We start from the raw sequence: 22,817 nt of genomic DNA, 5'->3' as shown, positions 1-22,817 counted from the left end.
ATGGCATTGAAAACCACAAGTTTGACCATTAGTCCTCAGTCTGCACAAACTTGAAAAACAAAAGAATTTTCATGATTGTCCATTGATGTGGTTCAGGCTTAGCTGGCAGATAAGCTCCACTCAGCCTCTCATACAACTGCTCCCATACAGTTTCTAAAGACAGAAGTATTCAAAACTGGTTGTAATTATTACTGGAATTTGAATACTTGATGTAACAAAACCCAGAGTGAAAATCAGCCACTAGGCTAAGCCTAAGGAGTTTAGCACAGGTACTTTAACACTTCAGAAGCAATGAGCTGTTTATGTACAGTTACATTATTCCTGATGAAATCCTTGCACATCCTGCACAAAAAATAATTGTTTTGGTTGGAAAAGATCTCTGAGATCACTGAGTCCAACTGTTGACCTAACACCACCGTGGCCGTTAAACCATGTCCCGAAGTGCCATATCTACACATTTGTTTTAACACCTCCAGGACTGTGTGAATTCACCACCTCATTGGGCACCCTGTTCCAATGCCTGGCCACTATTTCAATAAAGACATTTTTCCCAATATCCAATCTAAACCTGCACTGGCACAACTTGAGGCCATTCCCTCATTCTATCACTTTATGCTAGAGAGAAGAGACTGACCCTCACCTCATTACAACCTCCACTGAGGTAGTTGTAGAGGGCAATGAGATCTCCCCTCAGCCTCCTCCAGACTAAACAATCATGGCTCCCTCAGCCACTCCTCAAAAGACTTGTTCTCCAGGCCCATCACCAGCTTCACTGCCCTTCTCTGGACATGCCCCAGAACCTCAATGTCCTTCTGGTAGTGAGGGGCCCGAAACTGAACACAGTATTCAAGGTGAGTGACAACTGGAGGGGGACAATCACTTCCCTACTGCTGTCCATGCCATTCTGTGGCCGTTTGATGCTGTTTCAAACCACCACACATTCCTGTTACAGGTCAGGATACTGTTGGCCTTCTTGGCTACCTCAGCACATTGCTTGCTCATGATCAGCTGCCTGTCAAACATCCCCACCAGGTCCTTTTCTGCCAGGCAGCTTTCCAGCCACTCTGCCCCAGAGATATAGCATTGCATGGGGCTGCTATGATTCATATGCAGGACCCTTGGCCTTGTTAAACCTCATATAACTGACTTCAGCCTATCAATACAGCTTGTTCAGACCCCTTTGCAGAGCCTTTCTACCCTCAATCAGATCAACACTCTCACCCAATTTGGTGTGGTCTGCAAACTAACAAAAGGTGCACTCAATCCCCTCATCCAGATTACTAACAAAGATATTACGGAGAACTAGCCCTAGTATAACCCTAGGGGAACACCACTTGTGACCAGTTGCCAAATGGATTTAACACCATTCATCACCACTCTTTAGCTGTCTAGCCAGTTTTTAACCCAGTGAAGTGTCCACACACCCAAGCCATGAGCAGCCAAGTTTCTCCAGGAGTATGCTATGGAAGACAGCATCGAAGTCCAGATAAACAACATTCACAGCCTTTCCCTCATTCCCTAAGACAGTCACCTTGTCACAGAAGGATATCAAGTTTGTCAAGCAGGACCTGCCTTTCATGAACCCATGCTGACTGAGCCTGACCACCTGGCTGCTCTACACATGATGCATAATCACACTCAAGATGATCTGCTCCATGACTTGCCGTGGCACTGAGGTCAAACTCTTAGGTCTGAGGCAAAGCTCTTAGGACTGAGGCAAAGAAAGTACTGAGGCCCTCAGCCTTTTCCTCATCCTTCAGTTCCCCCTCTGCATCCAACAAAGGATATAATTTCTCCATAGTCCTCCTTTTGTTAACATATTTGTAGAAGCATCTCCTGTTCTCTTTACCAGCTGAAGCCAAATTAATTTCCATTTGGGTTTTGGCCCTTCTAATTTTCTCCCTGCATAGCCTCATGAAAACATTATAGTCCTCCTGAGCAGCCTTCCCCTTCTTCCAGTGACCTTCTACTCTGTTTTCCCCCTTAAGCTACAACCAAACGTCTCTATTCAGGTAGGTCGCTCTGTCCCTCTGACTCACGCATGTGGATATGATGCAGCAGGCAACTTAACACTGGAAATCTCACAGGACTGTTGCCTTTTGAAGTCTAAACCTGACAATCACCTGCTTATTTCCTCAGGGCAGGCAACCTCAGGCAACAGCTGGCTGTTAAGGAGAAGATAGACACTAAATGTAGGAATCATGCCTAGTTTTCCACAGCAGTGGCTGCTTCCCCCAAGCAACAACAGTCTCCCCAGGGATATGAGAACAGATCTCTGGTGAGGATGTAACTATCCTGACACAGTATGCTGCTTGGATGTCTGTATGTCACTGACCATTATAGTAGGAGTGCACAAGAGAAAGCTTTGTTTGCCTTCCACAACTGGAAAAGATAACTTAGACAGAGCTGTTGTATGCTATAGCCCATTTCCTTCTTTGCCAGTGCCTGCCAGTGTCAACCCAGAGCTTAAACAGCTGTTACCAAGAAACTAAACCAGTATCTCCCCCTTGTTTCCAGTTCCTGGAGATTTAGTCCATATCAGCTATGTGACTGCCAGATGAACAAAAAGCATCATCCAGCCCTGTTCTCTGCCATGAGAGGCTATGGTGCACTGAACAGCTTTCAGATAGATAAGTCATATCTCTAAGGTGCAGCTCACATGGTGATGGTGTTACACAACATGAGTAGAAAGTGAAGTATATACTTGGGTGGCAGAATAGACAGTTTATATCCCTGGCAATCTCAAAATATTGTTAGTGACAATACTTGATAGCAACAGGGGAGTGGGAAGCAAAAAGCCATAAGGAAACCTCATAAGAAACGTCTTAAGGCACCTTGTTTGAACAACCTACAGAAAACACATGCTCAGGTTTTCTTTGCTTCCTGCTAGTGCTATGTTTGGTTTCTCTGTCACTGTATCAGCTGTAGCTCTGCACAATCCATAGTCTGTCCAGGAAAGAATCTGCAATGACTTACCTAGTCTTTTGCACTGAATAGACTTCATGTCTGGAGACCACTTGAGATTGGGCTCACACAAAACAGACCGTGGCCCTTCTAAGTGCATACCATGTGGACAAGATAGAGTTATTCTCTCACCAATCTCATACACAGGTTTCCATGGCTCTCCTTGCAACCCTCCCTCCAGGACGGGCAGGAGACAAGCAGTTTCTAAGGATTGAAGCATCCAAGATAGCTGTTGTGAATACATGGATTTCAGAAAGCAGTTACGCATTTTACCTGCTCCTAAATTCCTACCAAAGTGAATGGTATGATTTGTTTATTTTCCATAGTAACCTATCAATCATATTAGCACAGGATATTAACTCATCACACCAGCAAAACATGCAATACTAAGGACAGAGTGACAATAACCTTCTACTACTTGCAGGTCCAGCCCTAGCTTGAAGAAGGCTTCTCTATTCTTAGGACCCATGCTGTTGAGAGTTCATTCTAGAGAGAACATTCTAGTAGAGACAGGTCATACATACAGGACCCTGGGAGACCATGTACTGAGACACAAAAAGATGAAAGTTAAACAGTGTGGACTAGCATTTTGGGGCAATGAGTCCTGGCTGGAAGGACAAAACGATGGTGTTCAACTGCAGTCTGAAAATTCCCTAATCTGTATGATCATACTGAAAGTTGACTCACAAACTGTGCAGAGAAAAAAAAGAAACCCTAACAACTGTTGAACAGATTAAAAGAAAAGAGTGAAATGGGGTGACCATCCAAGGTGTAAAATGATCCTTGGAGTTGACAAGGCAGTTATCGGAGAATTTTGTGTTGCTGAATCTTTTTCTCAGCTGGCTGTAGATACAGACTTATTCCCATGGTTCCTAGCACAGGACTTAAGTTTATTTCCACAGGAAGTAATTCTTGGATAGGAATTTAGTGTGCCTCATTTTCAGCCTTTCTTAAAAATGGGTTTCATGGTCATGTTTCTATTTCAGTACAGCAGTATCTGGATTCAAAATAGAAGTAACTTTAGTCCTGATTACCAAGAAACTAGTAAATGCATGTATGTATTTTTTTCCTGTTGTTGTTGCAAAGCAGATGTTCAGAAATCAAATTAGGAATGGAGTTGTATTTCAAAATGAGAATTAGACATACCCTGACAATATATGTCTCCAACTTGCCACTGTAAATTACTGCCACACTTAGCAATAGGATCACCAACAAGAGAATATCCAGCTCTGCAAGCATAAACAATGCTTTTCCCAACAGGGTATGAGTTTTCAGCATTCTGAAAGAAAGGAACAGGTGAAATTTTGGATATAGAACCTAAGAATGACCATCAGCATTGAAGTCCCTTTGACTGTAGGATACTGACGATGGAGGCTGGAATCAATATGGCTGACCAATATGATCGAGTATTGATCCTTTGTTGTTCCAGTATTGCAGGCCTATGGCACAGGCCTAAGGTGAGAGTATAGCACAGTGAAGTATAGCAGAAGAGGGGATAGGAAAGGCAGAAGTGCCCAGCAAGGGAACTGCTACAACTTATATAAACTTGGAGTGCCTTGTTGGCATGGACTCATTGGTTCCCTATGAGTGACCACACATCACACTATTACAGATTATTGGTCCAACTCCTGATGACACGCGAGGTTTGTTGATGCAGGTGCATGTCCTGCTGTCCCAAGATAACTTGCTGTGTTCATAGGTACCAGTGCCTTGCTTTAGTTACATGCTGCAAGACAGCACTGTTTTGGTGCACTGCTAGCTGGCTCTGCACTTAAGCTGAGCATGGCCTACCACCATGTCAGGCTCTAGGCCTGCACAGCCAGATTGCTCACGCTGCTCGTCGCTGGCATTGCCACAGGATACAGTAGCTGCAGACACTGAGAAGCATTAAAGCTACTCTGCAATGAACTGATCAGTGTCTGGAATACTGAGAACAGTTCTGGTTTTCAACAGTCACTAAGTGTGATCAAAGTGGAGGTGATGCTGCAAGTAAGTATTTGGGCTATTTTAACTTAACAAAAGGAGAGCTAGAGTCGAAGGTACCTTGTGATGGAGTTTGGCAGTGGTGGATCAGTGATGGAATAGTGCTCTCCTGCCAGTGTATAAACTGACTGCAAATATACCTGCTATCAAACATTAGAGGGGGAATGTAAGCTCTTGAACAGCCTTGCGGGGGACCAGTGGAGTTTATGGCTTTGGTATCTCTTAAGACAGCGTGTGAACTTCATAAATGTTATTTTGATTTGGTTGATTTGAAGACAGAATTATTTTCTGATTTTATATCCTTTTATCTATTTACGGAGTAAAAAGACTCTAGAGAGCTTCATAACATGAAGAAGGCATAATCCATTCCTCCAAGGGAGGAATTTAGTCTTGCTTGTTAAAGAGGCCCAAGTTACAGTCTGACAAATAGCTTGTGACATCATAGTTTCACCAGGGAACAAGAAAGTATGATTCTATGATTCAAACTGCAAAGTTGAGTTACAGGATGCAGAGTGAAGAATCCTAAGATCTGTTAATAATTTTGCTATGGGCTTGCTGGAGGACCTTGGACAATTTACTTTCTGTGTGGTTTTTTGGTGTTGTTTTTTTGTTGTGTTTTGTTGGGTTTTTAAAAACTTCTATCTATTTTGCTGTGCTTTAAGACCTAATTAGTGTGGTTTCCTGTGCTTTAATATATAACTCATGTGGCCTATAAAATGTTTAATTTATGTATAGGGTAAAGGATAAGTAGATTATTCTTCTCTGTAAGTACCATGGTCCAGAAAGGCAAAGATTTTCTTTTGGGTTTGGGGGTGGAGCTTTTTTGGTTTTCTTTTAATCTTAGTAAGGATGGGTTAGAATAGAATAAAACCAGGTTGGAAGAGACCTTCAAGATCATTGTGTCCAACCTACCTTCCAACACCACCTAATCAACTAAACCATGCAACCAAGCACCATATCAAGTCTCCTCCTGAACATCTCCAGTGATGGTGATGACTGTACCACCTCCTTGGGCAGCCCATTCCAAAGGGCAGTCACTCTCTCTCTGTAGAACTTCCTCCTAACCTCCAGCCTAAACTTCCCCTGGTGTAGCTTGAGACTGTGTCCTCTTGTTCTGGTGCTGGTTGCCTGGGAGAAGAGACGAACCTCTGCCTGTCTACAACCTCCCTTAAGGTAGTTGTAGACAGCAATAAGGTCAACCATGAGTCTCCTTCTCTCCAGCCTAAGCAGCCCCAGCTCCCTCTGTATCTCCTCATAGGGCTAATGCCATATAACTTCAGTCTGGGAAAAATGTTCAATGATCTGCTATATAGGAGCTCTGATACTAAGCTTCCCAAGAAAAATAAAAATTTGTAAGTGAATATCTGTATTAACTGTAATAGAAACACTTGAACTAAGGACAGGACACGTAACAGAGCAATACAAATAACTTACTTGAACCAATCCATTTTCCAAGAGAGGAGGAGGTGAACAGAATTCTGTAGGAGTTATGGATGCATCAAAACAGTGTGGTTCCATCAAGCTATGAAGCAAAGTATGATTTAGTTTGAATTCAGCCTCACTTTCTTTCAAAATCCTACACTTCTCTAGGAAGCACATTTTCAAGACTATTATGTGTCTCCATTTACATCACAATTAAACTTAAATCAGGCAGTGCTAGGCTTTCTGAGGAAGTGCCAAATAGAATGGTGTTTAATGGCTTTTAGCCCATTTTCTACTCTTGTATCAGATTCACAGCCTCTGAATACCATTTTGTTTCAACTTAAATATAAAACCTCAGTAAGTTACCTTCTCCCTGAATTCACAGCTTATGTGCTCTTCTGAAATGATTTTTTTTTAATCTTCCTGTAGTTGTGCTCCATGTGTTTGTTTTCAATTGCTTACCGAATATGTTGTAAGTCCTCATCTTCACACAGTTTGCTTTCATGCTGCTCTCCTATGCAGGCCTTCCCACCACCACTTGGGAAGGGGTTGTTGCAGGTGCGACTCCTTGATTTCCTTCCCCCTGAACAGGGACTCCAGGAAGACCAGCAGCTCCAGCGTCCATCAACAACACCTATGCAACATTTGGGAATATTTCATGATAAGCCACCTGGTTGGTGGTTTAAAAGCACAGGCTGTTCAAACTAGATACGATTCAAACTGTGCCCTTACCAAGAATTCCAGATGGCAATGACTTCATCTTTCACCTTTCCCAAACTTGCCTTATACACATGTATAATTCCACAGAGTCTATATGATATCAGACTTGGTTACCGAAAAGTAGCTACTGGTTACAACTAATTACAGAATTAGAAAGCAAAAATCTTTGACGTTATTGATACTCATTCATTTAGCATATATGTATCTATTTATAGAGGGTTTCATTTTGAGTGGTTAGTATTGTCCACTGCATTTAAAAAAAATAATAAAAACCCAGTTCCTTATAAAGAACAGCTTTGGACATGTTAAGCACAGGATCAGGCCCAGCAAGAAGACCCTCCTTGTGCTGTTATGTTTCCAGCAATACCTTAGAATAGAATAGAATAGAATAGAATAGAATAGAATAGAATAAACCAGGTTGGAAGAGACCTTCAAGATCGTCGTGTCCAACCTATCATCCAACACCACCTAATCAACTAAACCATGGAACCAAGCATCCTGTCAAGCTTATCCAAGAAGCCAGTCATTCAGGCTGTGCAGTGGGATGAATAGACTCCAGAAGCACAAGAGTGCGTTTTGACACTTCTAAACTCTCAAGGTTAATGAGCACACTGACCTGGCTGATCTTGCACAAGAGTTCCCAGCTCACAAGCTGTTCCAAAGGTGTAAGGTTTGCAGTAACACACACAATGAGTTCCTTCAACAGCTGCTTCACCACCATTCTGGCAAGGCTGACATTTACAGGGATCGTTTTCAGCCATATATTCCTCAATGGCTTGTTTTAGGTAATGCTTTTTGGCCAAGGAGCAGGGCACTTCCTTTACCAGTTCATATAATGGTGTTAGCTACACAAAATAGAAAAACATTTATATTAAACAGTTATAATTGGGATAGAAGAGTTTATAAACACATTTCATCACACAAGATAATTTCTGATATATGCTCCTGACAGATGATTTGATTTACCAGTTAGGAAGCTAAATTCTTATGTTATTTTTTAATATTAGCCTTTTCCTGAAAAGCCAGCTCTGCTTAACAGCATCCTTTAATGCTAGTGGCAGATTAGTCATGTTAAAATATATTTGAGCAATGAGATTATGGTTGAGATAAAAGTGTAACATGGGTCATCGATGTACAGTAAGCCAAAGTCTCACCCAGCTATTCCTAGCCTAAAAAGCTGTGAAACCCACCATGTTATTTCATTCATCAGTGATAGAAAACAATAAAACATTTTGCATTTCTAATGTCTATTTTATGGCATTCTCTGCTTTTGTATTTCTGAAAACTTCCTGATATAAATCCTTTGGGTTTACAGCATTCTTCGGTATGTGGGCAGTTACCAAAAGGCACTTAGGCAAGGTAGCAGGGAATCCACACTGATGCCCAGCTTTGAAGTGTCTAGCTTCCAGAATTTCCATTTTATGTTAAATTGGATGCAGAGAGAAAGAGGAAGGATAAAAGGCACACAAACAAGCCACACAGAGCTGCCAATATACACTTTGGGGAAGGGGTTATCTCAAATCAGGACTTTCTCCAGTGTTAGGGTGACCCTTTATTCTTAAGCAGAACTCCAACAAAGTCATTGAAGCCTAGATTGTAGATATTGACCTGTCAAAGGATTCATGATGCAGCTGATCATGTTCGTTTCAAAACATTTTCCTCCAATGAATTTTAATTTTTTATAAAGTAATCTAAAAACAAAATGATTGCAGACTACAGTCTGCTTAGTCACCAGCTATAGCTTAATCATTTCTCCCCTTGAAGTCTTCCCATCTGCTCATCCCTGCTTCACAAAAATAGCCTTACCTTTTGTTTAATTACTCTGGGATAGTCAGTCACTGATCTGGCCCAGGAAGAGTATCTCTGACTGTTCCCAGCAGGATTATTCAGCTCTAGGTAACTAAGGCCAGCAACAGCACCTGGGCTTCCTCCTTCTATGTAGGGGTCTCCTTTAATCTTATTACCACTGCTTCCTGTAGATTCAGGATGAGAAATGTAGAAAACACCAGCATTACTATATTTACATGGAAACAGAACCAATACATGCAAAAACTATGATAACAAGCGGTGGAAGCACTCCCAGTGCAGATTAACCACCCATGCCTGAATCAAGAGATCCCACATGGATAGTAAATGGTGTCTTGGCAGCCTGGACTTTGGGTGTCCAGAAAAGTACTACTTACTGGGAAAGCATTAGCAATGACTGATGAGTGTTTGCGAGCCTTTTTAACCAGGCTCTTGTTGTCTGTGTTCAGCATGTTACAGCAGAGTTCAGAAAAGCTGTCTACACCTGTTCCTCATTTTCTCAGCTGTTTACAAGGAGAGGAAAGATTGAGACATTGCAACTGTGCAAGTCACTGTTGAATGTGTACCTGAAGAAGTCTGTAGCAGTTCATCAAGTTTGGAGCACTTTACTTTCTTCTTTTTCACAATGAATGCATTCCAGCCTGATGTAGTGCACTGGTACATGTCTGTTATGCTCACACCTGCATATAATCAATCCATTAACAGTACTGTTCAGAGCAGTTCTGTTGCATTAATTTCTGACTTGAGATGCCATGAAGTATGATTTATGATTATGCCTAAATTAGAAGGCAACTAACTAGCACTAACGGTTGGAAGGTGCACACATGTCTAGAGCCTGTGGATTGGGGCTGGGAGATAGAAGGTGTATCTGGAAATAGTTTACTGTTCCTTCCACCTCTCAATCACCAGTTCTTGATTATGCAACATTGCTCCACACCAAGTAACATCATATGTATCACTCTGGCGTTTGCTCTGTCACTTATTCTGCTTTGTATCACAGAATCACAGAATGCCAGGGGATGGAAGGGACCTCTAGAGATCATCTAGTCCAGCCCCCCTACCAGAGCAGTATCACCTATATCAGATCACACAGGAACTCATTCAGGAGGGCCTTGAATATCTCCAGAGAGGGAGACTCCACGACTGCTCTGGGCAGCCTGTTCCAGTGCTCTGTCACCCTCACAGTGAAGTAATTTGTCTTTATGTTTACATGGAACTTCCTATGCCTCAACTTCCACCCATTGCCCCTTGTACTGTCATATAGTTTTACCCAACTTTCATCTCCAAGTAACCTTTCAGCTTCCAATGTTATTTGAGATTTGGAATGGCATTAGAATTCAAGTTTAGCCTGATGAAATCCTGAACCAATTAGTAAATCTTTGCTACACAGAGCAATAAAGGTCACAGATGTGGACCTAGAACTAAGTGTTGTGGTTTGAGCACTTTTTCTAATCCTTTTTTATTTTGACTGCAAAGAGAACATGGTGAATAGTAGAAGTTGCTTACTTCATTCCATATATTAGCCTGGAGAATGCACAAATAAATTTGTTCATTTGCTTTGTTTCTCACAACAAATACTCTAGTACCCTACCTTCTGCTTTCATTTTGTCAGTATCCATATAAAAAATAACTTTGTAATGGCCTCCTAGAGATCCAGATTGTAAGAAATGAGTCCCAAAGCGTTCAATAAGCCTTCGGTAGACGTTGTAATTGTAGATGATGGGAAGGTTGGCCAGCTCCTTCCAGAATGGCTCCGCCAGAGTGAGAAACTCTGGGCGGTTGTTAATAAACTGAGCAACTTCCACACTGTTCTCAACAACCATCATCTGCTTACTCTAGGTGAAGAAAAAGAGGTCAGTCACGCTCCATTGTCACTGTCAGGGTAGGTCCTACTAGCCAGATGACATGCACATTATTTCAGCCAGTAACCCACGGCTTTACAGAGCTGTTAGATATGTCTAAGCAACTTAGAAAATGCAAAAATACCCTGAAATTAGGAAATAGCTTTTGGACCTTTATTTATAATTGCTGCAACATCATTCTCTTCCTTCTGTGAAACTGAAAGATATTGTAAGGAAGAATAAGAAAGGAAAATATCACTCTTCACAGCTAATGGCATTCCCAACACCAGAAACCTGTCAGTAGCAAGTTAACAAGTCTTGTCTGAAAGCAAGTTAAGAGGCACAATAAAGATCTTCTTTGCATTCTGTTTTGACCAGAAAGCCTTTCTCTGCAAGAGACAGCAGCCACATTGAGTATGCTGCTGAATTATAAAATCCTTTATGCCTATATAATATTGTTCACTTCAGCCTCTCAAAGTTGCTTTTGTCATGCTGAGTCTCAAAACGTATGGTTATTAATGTGGTAAAATGATCTTGCCTTTTGTCAGGTTGGGGGCCACAGAATGTATACATTTGTTAGTTGACATTTTGCTGTAAAATAGAGGTCCTATTTCAAAACTGAGAGTTAGTCTCAAATTATTAAACAAATTATCCTTTTTCAGTAAATCAAAGGCATAAGCACTGAGATATGTTGATTCTTTAAGACACCAGGTCCCTCCCTTAATGGAATTCTACTAAGGGAATTTGTACTACAAAATAAATTAACCTTAATCATAGAACTCTTTCTCTCTTTCTTTCTCCCCAAGATATTGACAGAATATATAGGGGGGGAAAAAAAAAAAAGACAGTAAATCATCAGAAGAAAATGGAAAATATTAATCAGTTAGAGGAAAGCAATGTTTTTATTCTTTCAGTATGGGGGAAAATAGTAAGTAAATAAATTTCTAATAAAGAGGTAAAATGAAGAATGTACAGACAGCAGCCAAGCTTTCTCAAATGCTGACCAAAGCAATGACCACTTTGGAAAGGTTTTGTGGATTCTTTTCTGTGATGCTGCTTTGTGCCAGAAATACCTGGATAAAATAAACATTTGCATCTCACTATAAAAGCACATGAAACAATTTATGCAAAATACTATAAACTACAGTGACAACTTTTACATACCTTTTGACTTTGTTGCAGAATTTGATTCTGTGAATAACTGTGTCCATTGTTTGATTTTTCATACCTCTCTGTGTGTTTCATGTAAAACCAGCTACTGTTGAAAAACTCATAATTGAAATCATTCTGGATTTTAACCTAGAAGATAAAAGACAGAATTGTGCAAAAAGTGCTTCATCAAGGACATTAAAAATGCTAACTTATGGAGTAGAGCAAATCCTTCCTGATGCAAAAAAAACCCATGTGTTTTTCAGGTTAAAAATATTTCAGATCTCAGGAAAAAGAAGTGAACAACACTGGAAAAACATTTTTTTTAATATATATACATATATATAAATATGTATATACACTTATGTATTAAGTGTTTATGTTATGAAGTAAACTACATTAAGGATTCCTTGGCATGTTTTTGATAAATGTTAAGCAAACTAGTTCTCTGAGACAGTGACTTCAAACAAAACATAGCTGTGGAAGATCTCCACAAAGCACCCCATAGCCTTGCATACATAATATTTCTTAGGGTGATCTAGGTCACTACTTAAAAGTAGTGGCTTTACATTCAGTATAACTGTGAAAGAATCAGAATTCTCATTGAAGGAATTACAATTTTTCTATTTCAAATTAGTAAGTGACTGCAAAGAGTGAACAGGTGTCATTGAGCTGCATTCAGAGAAACCCACCTGCCAAGAAAACCTGCAAGCTTTGCATCATTGTCGTAGTCTTAATCATGAGTAAATATAAAGCTGTGCTTAATGGAAACATACCTGGAAAGTATAAGCAAGAATGCTTTCACTCAGCCTGTAGTATTCTCTGCTATCACCACTGAAGACCTTTCTGCATTGTCCTCCAAAGCTTTTTGTATGAATGACTCTTCCCCTAGTTTCATGAGTAATGGCATCAAAGCTATGAGAAGAAAAGCATGAAAGATCGAGAAGAAGGAGAGGGAGCAAATTATTTTACAGGAAGTGAAAATTACAGAGCCATTATAACTGCTCTAGAGAGGTATATGCAGATACAGATCATAAGCTGGCTAACCCAAAAAAAGGGGTATCACTGATAAAATAAACCTTCAGAACTGCAGTGTGCATGGCATGTTCCAGCATGGAAAGTAAAATATTGCTCTTGATTTGACAACAAAAATAACATACATCAATATACCTCAATATTACAATATGCATCACAATTGATTTTATTTTTATCACAATTGATTTTATTAATTTCTATTTTTTCCAGCAATCCATGTAACCCAGAAACCACAGGGCATCCATTCCAAAGTAGTTTTTGTATTTTACCTGAATTATATGGCACACCAAGTGATGCAGCTATGCTCAGGAAACATAAGGTAATTATTTTGCTAGGTTACAGATGGGATGTATACGCAGAAATCCATATGGATCCACAGTACTAATTGTAACAGCAATGAACAAAAAGAACAAGCAATGCTGGCTCATATTTTCACTGCTGATGATAAAGTGTTATTTCTTGATATTTCATATCACAGAATGCATTGGATTGGATGACCTCAAAGGTCATCTCATCTAACCCCCCTGCAGTAAGTAGGGACATCTCCAATTAAATCAAGTTGCTCAGTTTGACTTTGAATGTCTCCAGGAATGAGGCCTCCACACCACCTCTGAGAAACCTTTTCCAGTATTTCACCACTCTCATTGTAAAGAACTTCCTCCTTATGTGCAACATAAATCTATCCTGCTCTTGTTTAAAAACATTGCCCCTTGCCCTATCTCTACAAGCTCTTCTAAACAGTCCTTCCCCAGCCTTCCTGCAGGTCCCTTTCAGATATTGAAATGCTGCTATCAGTTCTACACAGACCCTTCTCTTCTCCAGGCTGAACAACCCTAATTGTTTCAGCCTGTCTTCCTAAGAGAGATGCTTCAGCCCTCTGATCATCTTTGCGGCCCTCCTCTGCTCCAGCAGATCCACGTCTCTCTTGTGATGGGATCCCCAGAGACTGACACAGGTAAAGTCTCGCCAGAATGAAGAACAGTGGCAAAATCACCTCTCTTGACTGCTGGCCACACTTCTTTTGTTGCAGCCTGGGGTGCAAGTGGCCTTCTGGGCTGCAAGTGCACTAGGTTCCTCATCCACCAGTACCCCCAAGCCCTTTTCTGCAGGGCTGCTCTCAGTCTCATTCCCTAGCCTGTATTGGTGCCAAAAATTGCACCAATCCAGGTACAGGACCTTGCACTTTGTATTATTTAACCTCTACAAGCCCTATGAGGAGAGGCTGAGGGAGCTGAGGTTGCTTAGCCTGGAGAAGAGAAGGCTTAGGGGAGACCTTACTGCTCTCTACAACTACCTGAAGGAAGGTTGTAGCCATGTGGGGGGTTGGTCTCTTCTCTCAGACAAGCAGTGACAGAACAAGAGAACACAGTCTCAAGCTGTGACAGGGGAGGTTTAGGCTGGATGGTAGGAAGAAGTTCTTCACAGAAAGAGTTATTGGCCATTGGAATGGGCTGCCCAGAGAGGTGGTGGAGTCACCATCACTGGAGGTGTTCAAAAAGAGACTGGATGAAGCACCTAGTGCCATGGTTTAGTTGATTAGATGCTGTTGGGTGATAGGTTGGACTCAATGATCTCAAATGTCTTTTCCAAACAGGTTAATTCTGTATTCTGTATGAGGATCTCCTGTGAACGTTTCTCCAGCTATCTTCAAAGATGTTATCCAAAACAGCATACAAAAAGTATTATTCTGTGCTTGAGATCAAAAAGCCTGTACCTCCTGGCTGTACTAAGCCTTTGGTATGATGAATGCCATTGCACTGAATACTTTTGCAAATGGGACATTTTACCACAGGCCCAGGAAGATTATTTGTACAGCCATAGCTTGTAAATACAACAAAAATGTAAATGTGTTTGGCACTAATATTACTGAGCCTGTCACAGAGCATTACCCTTTTCCTGTAAGTTCTGCATTTGGAGGTGTTTTATCAATATCACATACAGTTGTCTTCTCATCACATCGATCTTCATCTGCACCATCTTCCTCACAGTCCTGATCACCATTGCATACAAGAGATCTGCTAATGCACTGACCTAAATAAGAATGAAAATGCATGAGGAAAGGAGAAGTGTTTGTTTTTCCAAAAATAAATCACCTAAATTCAAATCAGAAGTCCCACTTATCTACTACATTAATTAGCTTGTGCACTCCCATGATGAACCATCTGTGCCCAGGAGGCCTTGTGAAACAACTGTAAATGTTGACATAAAGAAATAGTGTATAGTACACTTCAGGGAACCACAGCTGTTTAAGGCTTATGATGTGTTAACACAACAACTGATTTCTACATTTTTTTTCCTGAGCTTTCCTCCTTTGACCCTGTCATTTGTGATTAACACTGACTACCTCCCTGGTAGCTCCAAAACCTGTTCAGATAAACTGGTGGAGGTTTTGTGAAGGTCATGGAAGTTGCTTGGATACAAGGCTATTTTAGTGAATATTAGTTTCTGTGACCCAGGTGAATTCCAATGTGTTTGGATATAGGCTAGAACAGCTTTGAATAACCATGTCTCAGGATGCATTCCTTAATTATCTTTGCAAGATGAAGAAAAAAAAAAAAAAAGGAAAAAAGTATTCTGGGGCAACGTAGTAACTCAGAATAACTTAAAGAGGCTACCAGGGCTACAGCACGTTGTCTGCAAAGCTCAGCAGTCCTCTAGATGAAATTAAGAAAATTTGTAATTGAGGCTGGAAAAAAAGGAAGCATTCTCCTAAGCTGAATTTATCTGTAAGAGAAGGGTTCTGTGAAGCCATTTACTAAAGTTCAAAGGTAACAAAGGTATCTTCTTAACTTTATGACTGGAGAATGGTGAAAAAGATCGTGGATGGTACCTGAGAAGCACCTGAACCGATCCCCACAGCCATCTCCTGTTGGGCATCCTCTTGTGGGGGTGCATGGTCTTGTTTCAAAGGCATCCCCAGAGCAGGGTGTCCCCCCATACTGGCCATAAACGGCTACTGTCCGTCTCCGAATCTGAATGCAAATTAAGGGAGACCTTAGGAATCCAAATGCAAAGCAGGAATAGTTTACTATTGTCAAGTCAATGCTACCACTCTACTACAGTAAGTAAATGAGACATTCACTTTTTTATTCTCTCTCTTTTTTTTTTTTTTTTTCTGAGAACAACCATACTTGGTGTTATTACAATATGGTAACAAACTCTCAAGTTAATACAAAGTCAACTTTTTCTTTACAAGTTCTTTGGTCTGATGCATAAGCTTTGCTAGTTTGCTAGTTCAAAAATCTAATACATAATTGAAACTAAAATAAAGCTGCTGCCAGTTTTCAGTTTCATTTTACATTTTTAATAGGATCAATCATGCCTGATAGGAATTTGCTGAAGTTCTTCAAAGTAAACAATGCTGTTAAGGAAGATGATAAAATCTAACATCAAATGGACTATTTTTTGCTTCTAAAAAGAATAAGTATTGCCTCATGACACATCTTTAATTTTAATTAATCCCACCCTAATTGACACAACATCAAAGTAAATAAGAAGGAAAATCAAAAGCAAATGTAGTGCACATCAAGAGAATTGCCCTGTAAAAAATCATCAACTCGTTTTCTTTGAGGATAATACTTTGCAAGCAAGTTTTCCTTCCTGGAGATACAACACCAGTAATGAAAAATCAGTGGAATTGGTACAAAATAGCATCAGCTGTAGGAAGAATATCTCAGTTTACCAAGTTCATCTGAGTTTTTTGAAACTATCACCAAAATAAAAAATGCACAAATTATTTTACAACAGGAATATCTTATCTTTGAAGCAGAAAATATTTGGGACAGACTGGAGGATTTCCCTTCTGAGTTCTTCATTGTTCAACCTTCTTCTTCTTCTTCTTCTTCTTCTTCTTCTTCTTCTTCTTCTAGGGCTTTTTTGTGGCACTTGTTTTGGAATCTTAAAGACAGAGTAGCTCCCAATTTACTGGGGAAAAGGTATATGCTTATGAACTCATGAGTACAAGAAAAGTGTGTCTGTCTATACCTGGCTTTGAGTACAGCCATCGCATTCAGACCAAGGGCCAAAGGAATTCCAGCGGCAATGGACTGGAGGGGAAAGGCTGCTCCAGCAGTATTTTTTGCATTAGAAAAAGAAGAAGGGGGTGGGGAGGAAGGAGGGTGGTGAAAGAAAGAGAGAAGAAAATCATCAGGGATGTCCACCTATAAGTATTTGTGCAAAACTTTTTAAACAGCAAAGCTGGCCTTCAATAACAATTAGAAGTATGATTAGACTTTCCCTAAAACCACTTGGATTTGCTTTTCCTGTATAAGAATGAATACAAACTCAGGCTTTCTGGGCACTGAAAAGAAGAAACTAGATACATTCACCTAGCCTGAGGATCAGCAAGGTCTTTTTGGAACCACAAGACAAGCTTCAAAGACCAGCTTCACATTACAAAGCAGGGAGAGGCCAGACCACATATGGAGATTGGCAGGGAGATGCCAGGGGCTATGTGCGCTATAGTGCACAGAAGAGCATCCTGTGGTAGCTCTCCAACAGCCAGTTTGCCTATGGGAGGTAGTGAAGATGTTACCTGTCCCATGATCCAGGTTGACTTGAGGCAAGGTGTGTGTTTCACAGATGGCATTGCTGTGATTCACACTGTCACTGTGTGCCCTTTTCCTGAAGGACAGCTGACTCCCCTTCACAGAGGTAAGGGACACCACAATGCCTCACTCTTACCACCACCTATAGCAGTGGTAGTGCTGCCACTGAGAAGTGTCTCCCATTTCAGGAAATGTATCTGATGACCTCTTTAAGCTCTGCCCCATGTCACATGTCAGGTCTCTTTTAAATTATACATGCTCACCTGGAAAAAGTGGAAAAGAAGCCTGAAAATTCCAGCAGCAGAAAAATCCCCAGCACCTTAATAAAAAGAAGACCAAAAGCAAACTTACTTTGCTTTTCTGCACTTTCTATTAGCTCATGCAGCTGTTGTAACTTTCTACAATCTTTAAACTAGCCAGCTACAAAACAGAGTGCCATACTCATTTTCATGAGCTTTGTTGTACAAGCTGTCAGTTTTCAGTTTTCTTCTTTCTTGCAATAATGCCCAATTACATTTTTAGCTAAGTATGTCTCCATATAAATTAATATTTCATTGCACTTGCCATATTCACTTCATCAGTACAAATTAATTAAACAATTGTCTTACCTTCATAGCAGATGAAATACTTCAATATCCAGCAATTACCAGGGAAAATGCACTTCTACTCAATTCAGCAGCAAAAGGAGTCAGTCAGTCTGTCTGCTACTTTATGTCTCTTCTCACTCTGCCTTCTCTTTCCCAAAAAAAAGGCTGAATATTGCCAAAGAATTTTAATCTTAACTCATCCAGTTCTCTCCAGGGACTCTGGGAGCTGCTCACTGTTTTCAAGACATAAATCAAGGCTTGAAAGTACTGACTGTGACTGGCACAAAGTTGTGAAGCGTGCTTACTGGAAGAATATTGTGCTTTTCCACATCTTTTCTCTCGTTGTTTCTTCTGAACAAGATTTTTTAGAGATAATAGGCCAGTCCTGGTGTCACATACACTACACTGCAGCTGAGTTTCTAGTTTCCATAGGAAGATCTAATCTACATGTTTCTAAGAATTCATTTGGATACTAACCATCACGTTCTAGTTCTGCAGTCATGCTGATTTTTGTGTAGCAGTTCTTACACTGAAATCAGCCCAGGTACCTGAATGCAAATTTTGGCCAATTCTGGTATGGTCCTACCTGTTAAAGACTTCCCAACATAGAATCATCATAGAATCATAGAATCAATAAGGTTGGAAAAGACCTCAGAGGTCATCAAGTCCAACCTATCACCCAACACCTCATGACCACTAAACCATGGCTTCAACTGCCACATCTAATCCTTTTTTGAACACCTCCAGGGATGGTGACTCCACCATCTTCCTGAGCAGCACATTCCAATGGCCAATTACTCGTTCTGTGAAGAATTTTCTCCTCACCTCGAGCCTAAACTTCCCCTGGCACAGCTTGAGACTGTGTCCTCTTGTTCTGGTGCTGGTTGCCTGGGAGAAGAGACCAACCCCTTCCTGGCTACAACCACCTTTCAGGTAGTTGTAGAGAGCAATAAGGTCTCCCCTAAGCCTCCTCTTCTCCAGGCTAAGCAACCCCAGCTCCCTCAGCCTCTCCTCACAGGGCTTGTGCTTGAGACCTTCCACCAGCCTCATTGCCCTTCTCTGGACACATTAAAGTGTCTCAATATCTTTCTTAAATGAGGGGCCCAGAACTAGACACAGCACTCAAGGTGTGGCAGGCCATTGCACACAGCCCCTAGTTTCAATATGTCAACATCTGGCTTTTTGTGGAGATGCTCCTGCAGAAGGAAGAGCACTTCAATTTATCTTTCTTCACCCTGTCATGTTCTTTTGTATTTTCTTTTGATTTATTGTAGTAACTTTATGTTCTTGCTAAACATTCCTAATGTGTATTCATATATATGCCTTAAACCAGCATTTGGAGGGCAGGGGAGTAAAAGTGGAGTAGTTTGAGAGATGCAAAGGGTTAGCCATAAGGCAAGGCATTTCCTGTCCGGCACAAAATGATAATTCTAGCACAAGAATGATTAATGCAATGCTTCACTTGCTGGGCTAATAATATCCTCCCTGATCTGGGAACAGCATGAAATGGTATTGTCTGTATTCCACTTCAGACTAAGGTCAGACAGCACATAATTATATCAGCAATATTTCCCTGTAGACTTCCAGTCTTTTATAGGATTGATGCTAAGGTTATTCAATAGCTTACCAGGCTTTAAATACTCTTGTGTCTTCATTGCCCAAGTTCATTATGTGTTACAGCCCTAAAGACAGTCTGTGCTCTGTGACTGCTGTAAATGTCAAGGATCCAGTGACAACTGAGTGGAAAAAGAATACCTTGTCATTATGGTTTTAAATTGTGAAACTGACTTGAAGAGTTTTTGGATTTATTTCTGTTTGCTAATGCCATCTCACTTTTTTATAATAAAAAAAAAAAAAAAGAAAAAGAAAAAGGCATTTTAATTGCCTGTTCTGCTTTTAATGTCTTTGTCATGTTTCAAGAATTAATGATAATGCCTTGGGATGTGTCTCTATGAAATATGTCAAATAGCATTAACACTGTGCTAACTGTAATGCAAATGATTCTCTCTTGGGGTGTCTTGGAGAAAGATATTGCCTGGAATCAATATGCTGCAGAAACTACACCAAACAAACAAGGGCTGTGAGAGTTCAAGTTTGAATGAACTGGGTTCAAAGAGACAAGGCCATGTTACTATAATTCAAAAGTGAGAGAGATTTACTAGTATATAGGTAATAAATCAGACTGGCCGAGACCACAGACATTCAGCCTGTGTGCTGACACAAAGGTCATCACTGGATAAATGATAATTGCTGTTCTTTAAAGTTAGGTTCTAATCTTAGGACTGAAGGCATGATGAACAAATTTAGCAGCTTGAAACTGACCAAAATAGCAAGTTACTATTCTGGGTTTTTCCACATCTTTCCCTGCTTTCACTTCCAGTCCCCACCACGTGTGCCTTCTACGCACATAGTGCTGACTTTTGCACACTTTGGTCCTCTCTGTAAGCCAGTTTGATTTTTATCACACTCACAGAAAATAATTTTTTTTTTTTAAATCTAGGTTGTTTTGTGCTGGATTAATTAGTCTCCCAGAAAGGTCTCGTGGGCAACAGCCTCAGGGAGAGAGTAAAAAATTTACAGCCTTGGAGGAGAAAGAAAGAGGTGGGAAGTGTGAAAGAAGCAGGAAAGCTTTCTGCTTGCATATGTAGCCAGCCAATGAATCTGCTCAAGTGCCAGTGAAACAGTGCTATAGAATAGAATAGAATAGAATAGAATAGAATAGAATAGAATAGACCAGGTTGGAAGAGACCTTCAAGATCATTGCGTCCAACCCATTATCCAACACCACCTAATCAACTAAACCATGGCACCAAGCACCCTATCAAGTCTCTTCCTAAACACCTCCAATGATGGTCACTCCACCACCTCCCCAGGCAGCCCATTCCAATGTGCAATCACTCTCCCTGTGTAGAATTTCTTCCTAACCTCCAGCCTGAACCTCCCCTGGCACAGCTTGAGACTGTGTCCTCTTGTTCTGGTGCTGGCTGCCTGGGAGAAGAGACCAACCTCCGCCTGTCTACAACCTCCCTTAAGGTAGTTGTAGAGAGCAATAAGGTCTCCCCTGTGCCTCCTCTTCTCCAGGCTAAGCAACCTCAGCTCCCTCAGCCTCTCTACATAGGGCTTGTGTTCCAAACCCCTCACCAACTTTGTTGCCCTTCTCTGGACACATTCCAGCAAGTCAACATCTTTCCTAAACTGAGGGGCCCAGAACTGGACACAGTACTCAAGGTGTGGCCTAACCAGTGCTTTGTACCAACTCTCCTGGTTGCTGCTCATTCTATACTAGCAAATGCACACTGCCCCACTGTTTACTACTTGACACGGGTTAAGCTGAATATTTGATGGTGTTATTCATGCCAGTTTCAAAATTAAAGTGCTGGCAGGAGCAAAGTATTATGGGGCTTGAAGTCCAGATTGCCACATGAGAGCCTTCAGGTTCTTCTTGTTGCTGCTTTTGGGTTCCAGGTTTTGGGTGTTGACTCTCTTCCGCAGGGATGGTGGTGATACGGGTGGGAGGTGGGAAGCATGATGGGTTTATGATGGTTTTGGTTTTTTCTGTATTTTGATGTGCTTTTTTCTACAACTAGGCTAAACTAAGATAATCAGGCATTGTATTATTAGCTAAGGTAATTGTGGATTTATATTATCTCATTTATACTAAACTCTTACCTTACCTCACTCTCTCTGTCTCAACCTGGAGTCTTTTTGTGTGTTACCTTTCCCTCAGTTCTGTGTTGGGAGAAACAGACAGATTAACCCAATCTTAGTGTTTAGCCTGTTACACAGAACTCTCCTGAACAACCTATCTAGTGATCAGCTGCCCAAACATTGAAATTCATTTACTAAGGCTCAGACCATTTTTCTTTGGAGATGACTGCAATCAAACATTTTCAGTGGGTTCACAGAGTGTTGGGAGCAGGCTTAGGTCCACTGAGTCCTTCTCAACCTGAAAATCCATCCCTACAGAGTTCAGAGGGGTCAGGGCTTCTGCCAGATGTGGGCAGAAGCAGAAGTAGTGTCCACAACAGTTCTATAAACTCTCACATTCATGCCCAGCAACAGAGAGGCTCACACACACAAAAAAATAATTTCTGGAACCAGAGGTCTTGTCTCATGAATTGAGCAATTTAAACAAGCTAACACAGAAAGAGTCACATGAAACAGGTTAAAGTGGAAGTGTTACTGCACTTGTGTTAACAATTACACAAACCCACGCACATTGCATAAAGGGGTATCAGAGGTTAAATCACATGGAGGATTGCAGAACCCATTCCAAGCTATTGATACTCAGACCCAGACAAGGTCAGTTTTTCAGAAGTATACAATGATTTAAGTGTTCTTTTTTTTTTTTTTCTTGTATTCTTCTACATTGTGTAACTAGGAATTTAATTAATGTATTTTAATAAATTAATAAGTAGCTTTCTATGACTGCCTGAGACAGCAGTGCCTTCAGCTGCCAGTTGAGAAGGTCTCCTGTAACCTGATGCTTCAGTGCTTTGCAAAATATCATCTCTTTCTCACTGTTCTTTGTAGAGTGAATAGAATGTCAAACGTCAGCCATTAGTAACCTTGCCCTTACTTCCACATTTTTGGTTCCTTCTGAATCAGTGGAGCATGCAAATCACAGATTTTAGAATTGTTATTGCAACTAGTTGGAAAGCTAAAATGCCTGAAGAAGCAAACTTTGAACAAAAGTCTTTCATTAAAGTCCATCAGTCTCCCTCTGAAAATCTTCAGGTGTCTTAAAAAATGTTTTTCAATAA

General features: G+C 40.8%; 1 protein-coding gene across 1 annotated transcript in view; it reads right to left on the bottom strand.

Moving 5' to 3' along the window:
* The window catches only part of C7 (complement C7), a 37,918-nt gene extending 19,742 nt beyond the window's left edge, over window positions 1-18,176 (bottom strand). Inside the window, exons 1-15 of the mRNA XM_054178483.1 lie at window positions 18,076-18,176; window positions 17,731-17,786; window positions 16,905-16,980; window positions 15,751-15,892; window positions 14,810-14,951; window positions 12,662-12,800; window positions 11,901-12,035; window positions 10,487-10,730; window positions 9,462-9,575; window positions 8,896-9,062; window positions 7,706-7,934; window positions 6,832-7,003; window positions 6,382-6,469; window positions 4,111-4,243; window positions 2,977-3,168 (exon numbers count right to left, since the gene is read on the bottom strand). Coding sequence (XP_054034458.1) covers window positions 2,977-3,168; window positions 4,111-4,243; window positions 6,382-6,469; window positions 6,832-7,003; window positions 7,706-7,934; window positions 8,896-9,062; window positions 9,462-9,575; window positions 10,487-10,730; window positions 11,901-12,035; window positions 12,662-12,800; window positions 14,810-14,951; window positions 15,751-15,892; window positions 16,905-16,980; window positions 17,731-17,786; window positions 18,076-18,081 — 2,035 coding nt within the window. The 5' untranslated portion in view covers window positions 18,082-18,176. The remainder of the gene's footprint in view (window positions 1-2,976; window positions 3,169-4,110; window positions 4,244-6,381; window positions 6,470-6,831; window positions 7,004-7,705; window positions 7,935-8,895; window positions 9,063-9,461; window positions 9,576-10,486; window positions 10,731-11,900; window positions 12,036-12,661; window positions 12,801-14,809; window positions 14,952-15,750; window positions 15,893-16,904; window positions 16,981-17,730; window positions 17,787-18,075) is intronic.
* Between the last annotated feature and the right edge of the window lie 4,641 nt (window positions 18,177-22,817).

This window comes from Dryobates pubescens, chromosome Z, assembly GCF_014839835.1.
Source record: "Dryobates pubescens isolate bDryPub1 chromosome Z, bDryPub1.pri, whole genome shotgun sequence".
In the NCBI taxonomy this organism is placed as follows: domain Eukaryota; kingdom Metazoa; phylum Chordata; class Aves; order Piciformes; family Picidae; genus Dryobates; species Dryobates pubescens.
Note: the sequence above shows the minus strand (reverse complement) of the source record. Positions and strands in the feature narration are given on the sequence as shown.